This window comes from Lagenorhynchus albirostris, chromosome 17 (assembly GCF_949774975.1).
Source record: "Lagenorhynchus albirostris chromosome 17, mLagAlb1.1, whole genome shotgun sequence".
In the NCBI taxonomy this organism is placed as follows: Eukaryota; Metazoa; Chordata; class Mammalia; order Artiodactyla; family Delphinidae; genus Lagenorhynchus; species Lagenorhynchus albirostris.
The window spans coordinates 41,033,698-41,046,382 of record NC_083111.1 but is presented as its reverse complement, the minus strand read 5'-3'; the positions used below and the strand labels follow the sequence as shown (position 1 = coordinate 41,046,382).

At 35.4% G+C, this 12,685-nt stretch overlaps 1 protein-coding gene across 1 annotated transcript in view; it reads right to left on the bottom strand.

The window, feature by feature from the left end:
• The window catches only part of INTS8 (integrator complex subunit 8), a 50,953-nt gene that overhangs the window by 26,430 nt on the left and 11,838 nt on the right, over window positions 1-12,685 (bottom strand). The window contains exons 5-10 of the mRNA XM_060128479.1: window positions 12,017-12,068; window positions 11,007-11,189; window positions 7,876-7,983; window positions 6,250-6,405; window positions 4,055-4,155; window positions 3,499-3,640 (exon numbers count right to left, since the gene is read on the bottom strand). Coding sequence (XP_059984462.1) covers window positions 3,499-3,640; window positions 4,055-4,155; window positions 6,250-6,405; window positions 7,876-7,983; window positions 11,007-11,189; window positions 12,017-12,068 — 742 coding nt within the window. The remainder of the gene's footprint in view (window positions 1-3,498; window positions 3,641-4,054; window positions 4,156-6,249; window positions 6,406-7,875; window positions 7,984-11,006; window positions 11,190-12,016; window positions 12,069-12,685) is intronic.

Below are 12,685 nucleotides of genomic sequence, written 5' to 3'. Positions count from 1 at the left end.
TTTACATTCTAATAATTTTGCCCCACTGTATGCATAAATTAAGTTTGCTACCATATGTAAGATCTTATGATAAATAATATTTTAGTGTACTTTCATGAGACTGTTTATTCAAATATAGAGACGCATTGTATATGTGTCATCATGTGTTTGGGAATATGTGGTAACTCCTGATAAGCAACGTAACAAAGATGTTATGTGAATTCACCTCAACTTTTTAAAACTGAAAAATATGAAATAGGTGACATCTCTACAGATGCTATAAACACTGAAAAGATAACTAAAAACATTAATATTAATCAACTTAAAAATTTAGATAAAGTGGACAAATTCTTAGAAAAGAACTTCTCAAAACTAATCAAGAAAAAAGAACAGCAGATGAAATCACTGAAATTGAATCAATGCCAAAGATCTTCCCCCCAAAAAAATCTCCAGGCCCAAATACATCATTGGTAAATTTTACCAAACACTGAAAAAAAGCAATGAGTCCATTTTCTTTTCCAGGCAAAAAGAAATGATCCACACCTCAATTTATTTATGAGGCACACATGACCTCAGTAACAAAATCAAAGACAGGACAAGAAAGAAAAAAAACTGATGCATCAATCTCACACACGAATGTAAAAAAATCTTAAAGTATTAGTAAGCCAAATCCAGCAATATATATTAAAAACAATCATAACATGACCTAAAACTAATACAATGTTCCATGTCAATTATATCTCAGTTTAAAAAAAAGATCACAACCTAGTTGGGTTTATCCAGACAAGGTACTTCAACACTTAAAAATTAATATACTTCACTACATTAACCAATTAGAAGAGAAAAATTACGTGCTTATCATAATAGACATAGAAAAAGCATTTAATAAAATCTAAAAATAATTCATGATTTTTTTAAAATAAGAGCCTTCAGTGAATTAAGGATAAACAGAAACTTCCTTAATCAGATACGGAGTAACGATAAGAAAAACCTATAATAAACATCATTCTAAACGGTAAAAGAGTACAAGCTTTTGAGACTAAGAATGAGACCAGGAAGCCCATCAGAGCCCTTTCTACCAAACATTGTACTGGAGATCATTGTCAGCACAGTAAGAACAAGTACACAGAAATAAAAATGAAAAGGCTAGAAAATGAAGAAAACAAAATGCATTATTTACAGATAAAGACTATTTAGAAAAACAAATGAACCTACAGATAAACAGAATTTTTAAGAGTTTAGCAAAGTAGCTGGAAACAAAATCATATACAGAGTTCAACTATACCTCTATACCAATGCATAAACTATTTTCAAGTTCATAAAAAAATAAAATAAAAAGACTTCTATGGAAAAATTATAAAGCTTTAAAGGGCATTAAAGAACGTCTAAATAAATCAAAACCTATACCAGTTCACAGATTAGAACACTCAATATTGTAAAGATACTAATTTTTCACAAATTGACTTTTAAAGGTAACGTAGTTCCAAACAAAAATCCAACAGGCTTATTTGAGAAACTTGACAATGAGTCAACTGTCTACAAGAAAACGCAAAAAGACAAGCATAACCAGCACAACTTTGAAAAACAAGGTATGTACTTCAGATGATATCAAGACAGGGATACTGATGTATGGGTAAACAAACAGAAAAGTGGTACAGAACACAGCCCAGAGACAGGCCCACACACGTATGGATACTTGGCATTCAAGAGAGGTAGCACTGGAGATTGGCAGAAAAAAGATGGAACTTACAATAAATGGTACTGGAACAAGTGAGGAAAAAAATGACATCAGACCCCCTACTTCATGTTAATACACAAAAATCAATCATAGGTGGATTAAAGACCTAAATGTGAAAAGAAGGCTAAGCTCTAGAGCTTTTAGAAGGTAAAATATAGGACAATTTTCACGACTAAAGGATATGAAAAGCTTTCTTGAACAAGACACAGAAATCCACTAATCTTTTCCTTTATGGAAAAGATTGATAAATTTTATTATATTAAAATTAAGAACTTTTAAAATAATAAAAAGTTAAAAGAGAAGTGAAACGCAGAAAAGATACCTGCAGTATTTAAAACTAGTAAAGGACAGAATATATAAAAAATTCCTGCAAAAGAAAAAAAAAAAGACAATTCAACAGAAAAATGAGGCATACCACTTGGAATGGGTACCTCAAAAGACAAAATCTAGGGCTTCCCTGGTGGCGCAGTGGTTGAGAGTCCGCCTGCTGATGCAGGGGACACGGGTTCGTGCCCCAGTCCGGGAAGATCCTACATGCCACAGAGCGGCTGGGCCCGTGAGCCATGGCCACTGAGCCTGGATGTCCGGAGCCTGTGCTCCGCAACGGGAGAGGCCACAACAGTGAGAGGCCCGCGTACCGCAAAAAAAAAAAAAAAAAAAAAAAAAGACAAAATCTATATGTGCAAAAAATAAATGAAAAGCTGCTAAATTCCTCAGTAATAAAGGAAATGGATGTTAAAACCTCAATGAGATACCATTATACCATGAACCTGGCAGGAAATCTGACAATACCAAGTGCTGACAAAGATCCTGACCAACAAGAACCCTCATGCATGCTAGTGGCAAAAACACTTGGAAATTATATAGTAATATTGCAGATAAACCTTCTCCAGGAATGTAACAGATAATCGTATGTGGGTGCACCAGGATATGTATACAGTATTTTCCAAGAAGCACAATAGCCACAAATTGTAAATAACACAAATGTCCATCATCTTAAGAATAAATAAATTGTGACATGGTCATATAATGTTGTAACACCTTACAGCAATGGAAAAAAAAAAACTGTACTTGCATACAACTTGAAAAAACATCTCAAGTATGTTCACTGAGAGACAAAGAATTTATTTTGTATGATTTCATTTATGTAAAGTTCGAAACAGGCAAATTAAAGAATATTCTTTAAGGGTACATACAAAGGTGATACAACTGTAATGAAAAGCAAGGAAATGATTATCACAAAACACAGGACAGTGGTTTCCTCAAGGAGAGGCAGAGAGGGTTTGGTAAGGAGCATAAGAAGGACTTCTAAAGCATTGGCAGTGTTGTATGTTTAGAACTAAAAGGTACTAATTGTACTCTATGTACTCCTCTCAAGGTTTATTACATTAAGACTATTAAAGAAAGAGAAAGATCCAGTAGAAACACAGATTCTGGAGCTCACATGAGAGGCAAGAAGTATGATCCAAGGGTTTTTAGTGAGCAGGTGATTGAGGTTTTGGATGAGAATAAAAAGTGATATGAGAAGTTGAGTGAGCCAAGGACAAAACTTTTGTAAATAAAAACATTAAAGGGAGAGCAAAAGAGAAGTCAATGGAGGACTATGGAAAACCCAGTGATGGAGAACAGGGTTGGAGACCGTGGTCTATCAGTAGAGACAACTATCAGCCAGAGAGGCAAGTCAGACAAAGACAGAAAAGAGGGCACTGGCTTTGGTAGCTAAGAGATCATTGGTAAACTTAAAGCAAAATTATAAATCAAAAGGGGAAAAAACGTCTTACCTCAAGAAGAAAGTCTATTTTCTCTTTATTAGGTCTAAGAAATAGCTGGTTAAATTGAACACCAATCGCTCTACCTTCCAATATATCACGGACTGTGTTACAGGCACAGACTTTAAAACAGATTTCATCTAGAGCTTCATTTCTGTAGAATACAAAAGAAGATACACTAATTTTTTTTTAATAAAAAGGAATATATTGCAAAACTAAAATCACAAGAATAAGCCATTTACTCTTGAGAGGTAAGATCTTATGATATTCCGGCACGTTAGTAAATACCTAAGTCATGGGAAGGTCTTGAATTTGTAAAGGGACAATTTAGCTATAAAGATTAGGTAACAGAATCAAATTCTGCTATGCAAATTTTTTTCCCCAAGCACTTTTAAAATGGATCAGATGAACATTAAAGTGGCTCCTCTGGCCATGTTAACTTCCCATATACTAAAAAAAAGTGAAAGTATTGTGTCAGACATACAGGTAGTTTGGAGGGATGTTTTTGGTAAATCTGAAATGCACTTACCCTTTTATTCAAAAATCAAAAAGTAATTCACTTCCTTACCCCTGTTGAGCTTTCTGAAAGAGCTCTCTTAGGACTGACTGCCGGAACTGCACAGGTAAACTGAAGGTTAAATTGTCTTCAGCGAAAATCTTTGTTACCTCCTAGAACACAGACACAAAATTGCATCCATTTCAAAAATCATGAAAGAATCTTTCCAAAAAAAAATTTTTTTAATAAAATTTTAAAAGTCTTTCTATAATAGAAATTACACAGTGAAGAAAATCATTAAAACATCTTGCTAGGAAAAAAAAAATCTTGCTAGGAAAATCTTCTCTTTCTAAAATTTTAAAATTACGTTACAAATAGCACCCCCATCACCCTTTTTCAAAATTGAAGATCAAAAGTGAGAGGTGAGAGAAGAATCAATGAATAAGAAGTAATTCAGTTATGTTATTAGAGAGAAAGTTTTTAAATTCTTCTCATCCACTTTAAATATGGGTTCAGGGACTTCCCTGGTGGTCCAGCGGTTAAGACTTTGGGCTTCCACTGCAGGGGGACTAAAATCCCACAGGCCGCGCAGTGCAGCCGAAAAAAAAGGGGAGGGGTTCATACAACAAACTTTTTAAAACACTAAAATAATTAATTAAAAATAATTCATCTAAATATAACATGTTAAGAAACTATTCTAATCAATTTAAATGGTTTAAAATATATTATTTAGTGAATTACAGAAACACCCACATTATTAGAGTCTTTTTCTGTTCTTTATCAACTCTTTATCTCGATAGTGTGGGGATTTCTTGAAACAGCTAAAGCTACTCAGCTCTACCACAAAAGCACTGACAAAAATGGCTTCAAAACTATAAAGCAACCACTGTTTCATAGCAAAACACAGGCTACACAGGGGAAAGTAAGCCACTTCCTAAATGTGAGAAGACATATTTGTTACAACTGTTCAATAACTACTTCATCAGCACAAAACAAAAATATATAGTTAATACAAACAGAATCTTATTCCAAAAAAAACACAAAAAGGTAAACATGATTTCTAAGATACTCCTGCATACATAACTGAAGTGATAAATTTCAGAGGTGCAACAAAATTGCTCTTTCCCCTTTCCTAGCTACCCATTACACTACTTTCTGAGTGACACATTTTGGCACTTTGTTGTATTCACGGTAATATGTGCCTATTTATGACTAATATTTCCAAGGTCTTCTTTGCACAGGTCTTACCATTCCAGGGACCGTTTTAAAGATTCTATATCTTATAATTGATCCCCACCCTCCATAAGCCTGTACTAGGAATACGTAACTGAAAGATCTCTAGTGTTTAATAACTTCATCTGTATCTGAAATCTATCTTCAATAAAGTTTAATTTTCTTCCCTAGGGCAAAGCAGAATTTGCAAAAAAGAGGCCAGAGGGAGGGAGAGGAAGTACGTATCCCCTCTCTTTTATTTTCTCTGAAAAAAAATAAACTCTAGTTGAGAAGACTGAACTAAAAACCTAGGCTAAAAGTCCGTTTGGAGACACAAAACTGAAGGTATGCTATAGCTTTGTCATTTCATAATTTCTGTTTTGAATTAAATAACATGAAGGCACTGTTCACTTCCTAGAATGAAGGCTTTCCAAAAAAGATTTTAAAAGTACAAATTCTAATTCCCAGTGATTTTCATTACAAAACTAAAGATATATACACAGAGGGTGCAATAAAAATCTCAACAGACTAATTTAAGCCCTTTTCATGATTAAAACTGAGATGATGACCAGACTCCCTGGCAAAATGGGCTATGTAATACACTACCCAAACCTACCAAAACCACTCTGTTCACTTTCTCCTTCAGTCTTAATGTTTGCAGTGGCTAATAAGGCAGGGTTACAAGGCCATACTTTCAGATCAGACACAAGACTTTAGGCTCCATAAAACTAAAAGTTCTCTACCTGTAATTTTAAAAGTTCTACCTACATAGTTTCTTACAGAATGCACTTAAAATGGGCAAATTCTATACCTTCAAGAAAGGAGAATATCAATGAGTCAACATCTGTCCAGTGCTTTGCCTTAGAGTTTATAAACTATAACTTCTCATTTGATTCTCATAAGAAGCTTAATTATTAAAACTATTTTATAGGCCAATCTGACAGTCTGGCTTGCCCTAAACGGCACAACTGTAAATGGTGTGTCAGGATATGAACTCAGCTGTCTGGATTCCAGTGCTTTTCAATTACACTATTGTATCCCATCACACATCTTACCTGATAGTTGCCAGATCTCAAACAAATATGGACTTGACTATATGGAGTCAATTGCTGAGATGCACTATCAGAAGAAGGTACAAGAACACCACACGCTTGACAATAGCCAGCTAACCGCTTCTCATCTATGGTACAATGAAGAGATAATGAACCTATCTGTAAAGTAAGAGGTATATATCATTATTCATCAGTGTAATAGAAACAATAGTCTAGCACCCATTTAGTACATTTTAACAGTACCAGAAAATGCTAATGGAAAATTCAGGGCTGGAGGAACCATAAAAAATTAAAAGGTTTAGAGCAGGGGTCAGCAAAATATTGCTCACAGGCCAAATCCAGCCCATGGCTTGTTTTTATAGATTTCTTGACCTAAGAACAATTCTTAGGGTTGTAAAGGGGCGGGGGGGGGGGGAACCATAACAACAAATTAGACTATACCACAGAAACTGTATATGGCCCACAAAGCCTAAAATATCTATAATTTAGCCCTTTACAAAAAAGTTTGCTGACTCCTGGTTTAGAGTTTTCAGGCCAACATAAAGGTAGACATTATTATTACTCTATTTAAGTATGAAAATTAAGATACTAACAGAGAGTGAACACTGTTAAAAACGAGCTTAAAATATTTTAAAATACATATACTTGCAGAGATTTAAAGGGGGCAGCAAAGAAAACTCAATCTTCACTCAAGTGGAATAAACAGAAATGCTTCCACCAAAACAGAAAAAAATTTTTAAAAGACACACTTTTTTAAAAAATTAAAGTTTTAAACTACTATACCTGAAATGCCATAAAATTAGAAATCTGATGAGTGCCCCAGGTAAAGTAAAATGGGGATTCCCAATAAAGTAAATCTCTAGTACATTTAATCAATGTCTCTGGTGAAGAAAGGAAAGATTGAAGTGGCAATTTTTCTGGGCACCAGGCATACAAAAACCTAGTTTAAAATTTAGTTTTCTGAATCACAAAAAGAAAAATGCAAACAACAAACACATGAATATGTTTACCCTACTAGGAACCAAGGAAATGCAAATTTTTAAAAGATATTCTAGATCACATCAAATTAGCAGTTTAAAAAAATTCACTGCTGATTGGAGTGCCTTCAGAGAAATGTACCTAGCAAGCAATTTGGCTTTACATATTACATCCTTTAAAAAAATAATGACCATTGACATGGTAATTTTACTTGCAGGAATTTAACTTGAAAGTATCTAAAGTCCAAACAAAAATTTATGCTTGGAGATATAAATTTTGCAACTTTATAATAAATAAAAACAGTAAACAATCCAAATGCCCAAACATTAGGAAAATGAAATCACAGCACAACTATATAACAGAATACATTTAAAATATCTATTCAAATATTTAAGCAAGATACAAAATAGTATATTACAGCATGAGCTTAACTGTATAAAAACATAAAGAATAAAAACTGGAAAAAAATAAGCTAAAACCACAAAAGGGGTATTACAGATTTTTTTTGATGTTTTCACTACTTTTTTGAACTACCAAATTTACAACAATGAACACTTACTGGGTTTTTTTATCATCAGAAAAATTCAAGCCAAAAAACATATAGATGTTTTAAAGGACTGAAAATCATATGCCTGTTATGACTGTATTTACCTCTGCAATTAGTTCTTTGGTTCTAAAAAATTTTTCTCTGGCATTTTCATAGACAGCTGGATTTGTAGAGCCTTGCTGGAAGTATGCTGCACCCAAATCATAACACACCTAAAATGGTAATGAATACCAATTTGCTCAGTAATTTTTCATGAACTTAAGAGCTGACAAAACTCAAAGGCAAAACACAGGTACACATACAGCAAAAAAGAAAAAACCATTTCAATGAGCAGTGAAACAATCAATGTTCTTAGTCACGAGCAGTTCTTAGTCACGAGCAACAGAAGTCAACTCTGACTGAATTAAGCAGAAAACAGATTTCCCCTCAGGATGTCAGGTGGCCTACAGAGTTATTGGGAAAGCCAAAGAATCAGGCTTGGAAAACAAACAGGGGAAGGGAAGCAAGCAGCCAGAACAAGAGCCAAAACTGATGCAGTGAAACACCACTGCAGCCACCTCAACACTAGACTCCACAGATCATGTCACCTGCAGCCACCAGCACTAGACACTGAGAGCAGCAGCTCCACTTCTGCCAGGGCTGCCCCTGGAAACTAGATTCTACTGTCACTGTTGCTCTTGGCCCACCATCACAACGGATTATCTACCCTCTCCACTTCACTGACTTACTAGCTAGCTCCTAATTCAGTCTAAACTAAATGTATTTGTCTGTCACACCTATGTGACACACTTGCCCTGGAGCAGGATAAGGGCTAGAGAACGCTAGTGTCTGGAGTTTTCAGTTTTATTATAGGAAACAGGCTCTGCCTCCCATCAAGTCTCAGAAGCTACGGGGTTCTTCTAACATAGAATAGGGGGACAGCCACCGGGGTGTCTCTCCAAAAGGGACAGAAGGGGCAAATGTCTACTATCACAGAACTGGCCAGAATAAAATATTGAGAAGTTTGAATTAATGACTATAAAACGATAGTGCATTTCCAGTTGTATTTTTCTAATAAAACTTGTATATTTTTCCAAGAACGTTCATAAATTGATACCTAGATTTACTGAATGCAGAACTCAAAGACTGAGTTCAACTTGGCCATTTTATGAACAAGAACACTAAGGCCCAAAAAGTAACATCTCTGCTAAAGAGCATATAACCAAACACTGGCAGAGCCCAGACTTGAAGCCAGATATCTAGGTTCCTAATACTCTATCTCAAATTCACTCTACACAAGGCTGACTGATCTGTCTTCTCAATATGACTTTCTTAAAAAGCCTTCAAATTATTCCCCCAGGTAAGAGAAAGTTCAAACCCCAAGGCCTGATCTTCACGGGCCTCAGAATCTGGAATAATTTCTCTCTCCAAACCTCTCTATTCTCCTCTGTTTCAATCACACCAGTTTTCTCAATTCCCCATTCACATCAGATCTACAAATGAACTTCATTCCACACCCCGTATTTCCATTTACACCAAACCAACCTTAGCCAACAGATACTCATTCCCCCTCTGAACTCCTAAACTGTAATAGTCTCTGGTATTCATGACTGATCTACTCTTTACTGATATGCATTACAGATACTATTCTGCCCTGTTCAACAAATCCAGATTAATTCTTCTCAGCCTCTAGAATACTGCTTTGCACTATTTAATCCACATTTAACGTTGGGCTGATTTTCATTCTAGAGCGCTTCCTTCCATCTAGGGTAAAAGAGTGCTAAAGCAATTTTTAAAAATAGTATGTGTGTGTATACATAATAGAGAAAGATTTAAACACACATAAACACACATACATATGCATACATATTATAGTTACATATAATTTCCCTTTCCAGGCAGAGTACAAGATACCAAAAAGATACTTTCAAGTATAATTATACTGACTAGCCATTGAAACGAGTTTAAATTCTACACTTAAGATGTGGTCAATAGATGAAAACAAAACAAAAAAAAACAAATCTGCTAATGAAGCTGCCCTGAAGGACAGCAATACTTATGGTTTAACTAAGGAAAAACTGAAGATTTTTCTTTTGAGTCAGGTAAATTTTAGTAACGTAAAGACTGCAAATGCACTTTAAACATTAACATGCCAGGAAATGAGTATTAGTACTAATTTGCTATTCAAAAAAACAGAAATTATGGCTCAGCTATATAATTAAAAGAATATTTGATAGGGTTTACCTAGCACATTTATGTAAGAGTTCTGTTTTTTCAGGTCATATCATCCACTACATTGTGAAAATCAGACATGTTACCAAGACTTTTAAACAGACTCAGTGAGTATAAGATATGACAGTACCAGAAACCTCCTCCATGGAAGTTTAATTGACCATTTAAAGTGGTTGGCAACTGACAATGCCTCTTGACTCCTCCTCCTACTGTACAAGACTCCATCTTAACAAGTCTTGAAAAGGGATTATTTTCACCTCCAGAACCAGCTAATCTGAAAAGGTACCTCCCAAACCCTTTAAAGTCAGAGCTATTTCTGCCATTTCAGGATTGGGAAATAGTGATTAAAGAAGTCATGCCAACTCACACAATGAACAATAAAATGTAAAAAGAACACAGAATGTAAAAGGCTAGTGGCCCTCTCTAGGCAATCATCAAATATTTTAAAATTTTTATTATACTCAAGATTATGTGCTGGAAAGTGAGAAAGAGGCAAATATATTAAAAAAAAGAGACCTCAAAGAGTTTACAATCCAGCAGGGAAAAAGAAGACATCAATACAAAAAATATCTAACAACAAACAACAACTGAAAGCAACAAAGGAACTACAGCACAGAGTTACAGAAAGCAGGCAACCTTAAGATCTTTGAAAAACTAGGTGTTTCTCTAGTAGCCCACATTTTTCAAAGTCTAGTACAATACTAGTTTTGTTTTGTTTTTTTGGTATGATTAGATTTCTAATAATATGAATGAACTGTAAATTAGTTACATACTCATGCATTGTCAGTCTCCTAAATACAACTGGGAAACCAGTTGAGAGACAAAAGATCAAATGAAATTTTCCTTGCATTTCTTTTAGAAAAATTTCAAGTGAGGTCTTATAAAATTCACAAATTAAATGCAATGCAAAGTCTTAATAGCATCTGAAGTCAAAATCAAAGGGACAAGGGCAGAAATAAATTCTAATTAAAAATAAGATTTTCCAAAAATTTGCCATGCATTGATTAAATACTGAAATAAATACCTGGCACTGCATCTCCTCGGTTTTGATTTTCAATCCAACAGTGGAACTCTCAGTCTCTCCATTTACCACGCCTGGCTCCATGGCCAATAAATCTAGCGTTCTCATCGTGTGGACATAAAGATCCTTGTTTAATTTAAGGGCTGCCTCTAGTACCAAGATAGAATCAGAAGCTTGTTCTTTTAGCTACAAAAGTTCAATAAACAAATTATTAAAATACAAAAATGGCAGCACTGGACTATATTAACCAAAAAATATTTACAGGATACTTAGTAGCTTAGTGTATTAATCTATTTTAAAAATGTTTCTAACATAGCAGGAGTGCAATTATATTTGTTAAAATTACCTTAAAAAAAAAAAAGAGGGACTTCCCTGGTGGTCCAGTGGCTAAGACTCCACGCTCCCAGTGCAGGGGGCCTGGGTTCGATCCCTGGTCAGGGAACTACATCCCACATGCCGCAACTAAGAGTTTGCAGGCTGCAACTAAAGATCCTGCATGCCACAACTAAAAGATCCTGCACACAGGGGCCATCCCTGGTGGCGCAGTGGTTAGAATCCGCCTGCCAATGCAGGGGACACGGGTTTGAGCCCTGGTCCAGGAAGATCCCACATGCCGCAGAGCAACTAAGCCCATGCGCCACAACTACTGAGCCTGCACCCTAGAGCCCATGAGCCACCACTACTGAAGCCCGTGCGCCTAGAGCCCGTGCTCTGCAACAAAGAGAAGCCACCACAATAAGAAGCCCGCACACCACAATGAAGAGAAGCCGCTGCTCACTGCAACTAGAGAAAGCCCGGGCACAGCAACAAAGACCCAGCACAGCCAAAATTAATTAATTTTTTTTTAATGTACTATTTAGAATATTACCAAACTATGTTCTAACAAGTAAAAATGTAAATGCCACTGCAACCACACCTTGCCAACTCTTATATCCCTAAGATTAGAAGAAGCACCTACACATGCTCTAAATATGTCCCAGAAAGGTTAGAGTATAACTGATGCCAATACTCACCACTTTCAAAATATTTTCTGTTAGCTCTTTCTCCTGTTGCATCTGATTCATACTAAAAGAGAAATGATTGAAGAGTATCAAACATTACCTGAAAGACTGAAAATTCAAAACTTAAATTCTTGAAAGTGAGGTTGAATTTAAATAAAAATGTTTTTAATGCTACTTCTTTTCATGCTTAAAAAACAAACAAAAACTCAATGCTGATGCTCCTTTACCATTATTTCCTCACTTGCTTTGTATTAAAAAAAAACCTCTCAATTTTTTTTTTTTTTTTACTTCTTCATTTATTCATTTCCTCAGTTTTTTGGTGTTTAAAAAGCAACAAAAGATAAGCATCTGCATGGTTATACAGACATGCAAACAAACAAAAATATAACACAAATGCTAAGCATCAAAACATTACCCAGAAAATGATTTTCTAATAATGATATATATATACTTTAATTTATTTTTATTTTTGGCTGCACTGGGTCTTCGTTGCTGCATGTGGGCTTTTCATTGCAGTGGCTTCTCTTGTTGCGGAGCACAGGCTTCTAGGCCCACGGACTTCACTAGTTGTGGCTTGCAGGCTCTAGAGTGCAGCCTCAGTAGTTGCTCAGGCTCAGGCTCAGTAGTGGCGCATGGGTTTAGCTGCTCCACGAGATGTGGGATCTTCCTGGACCAGAGCTC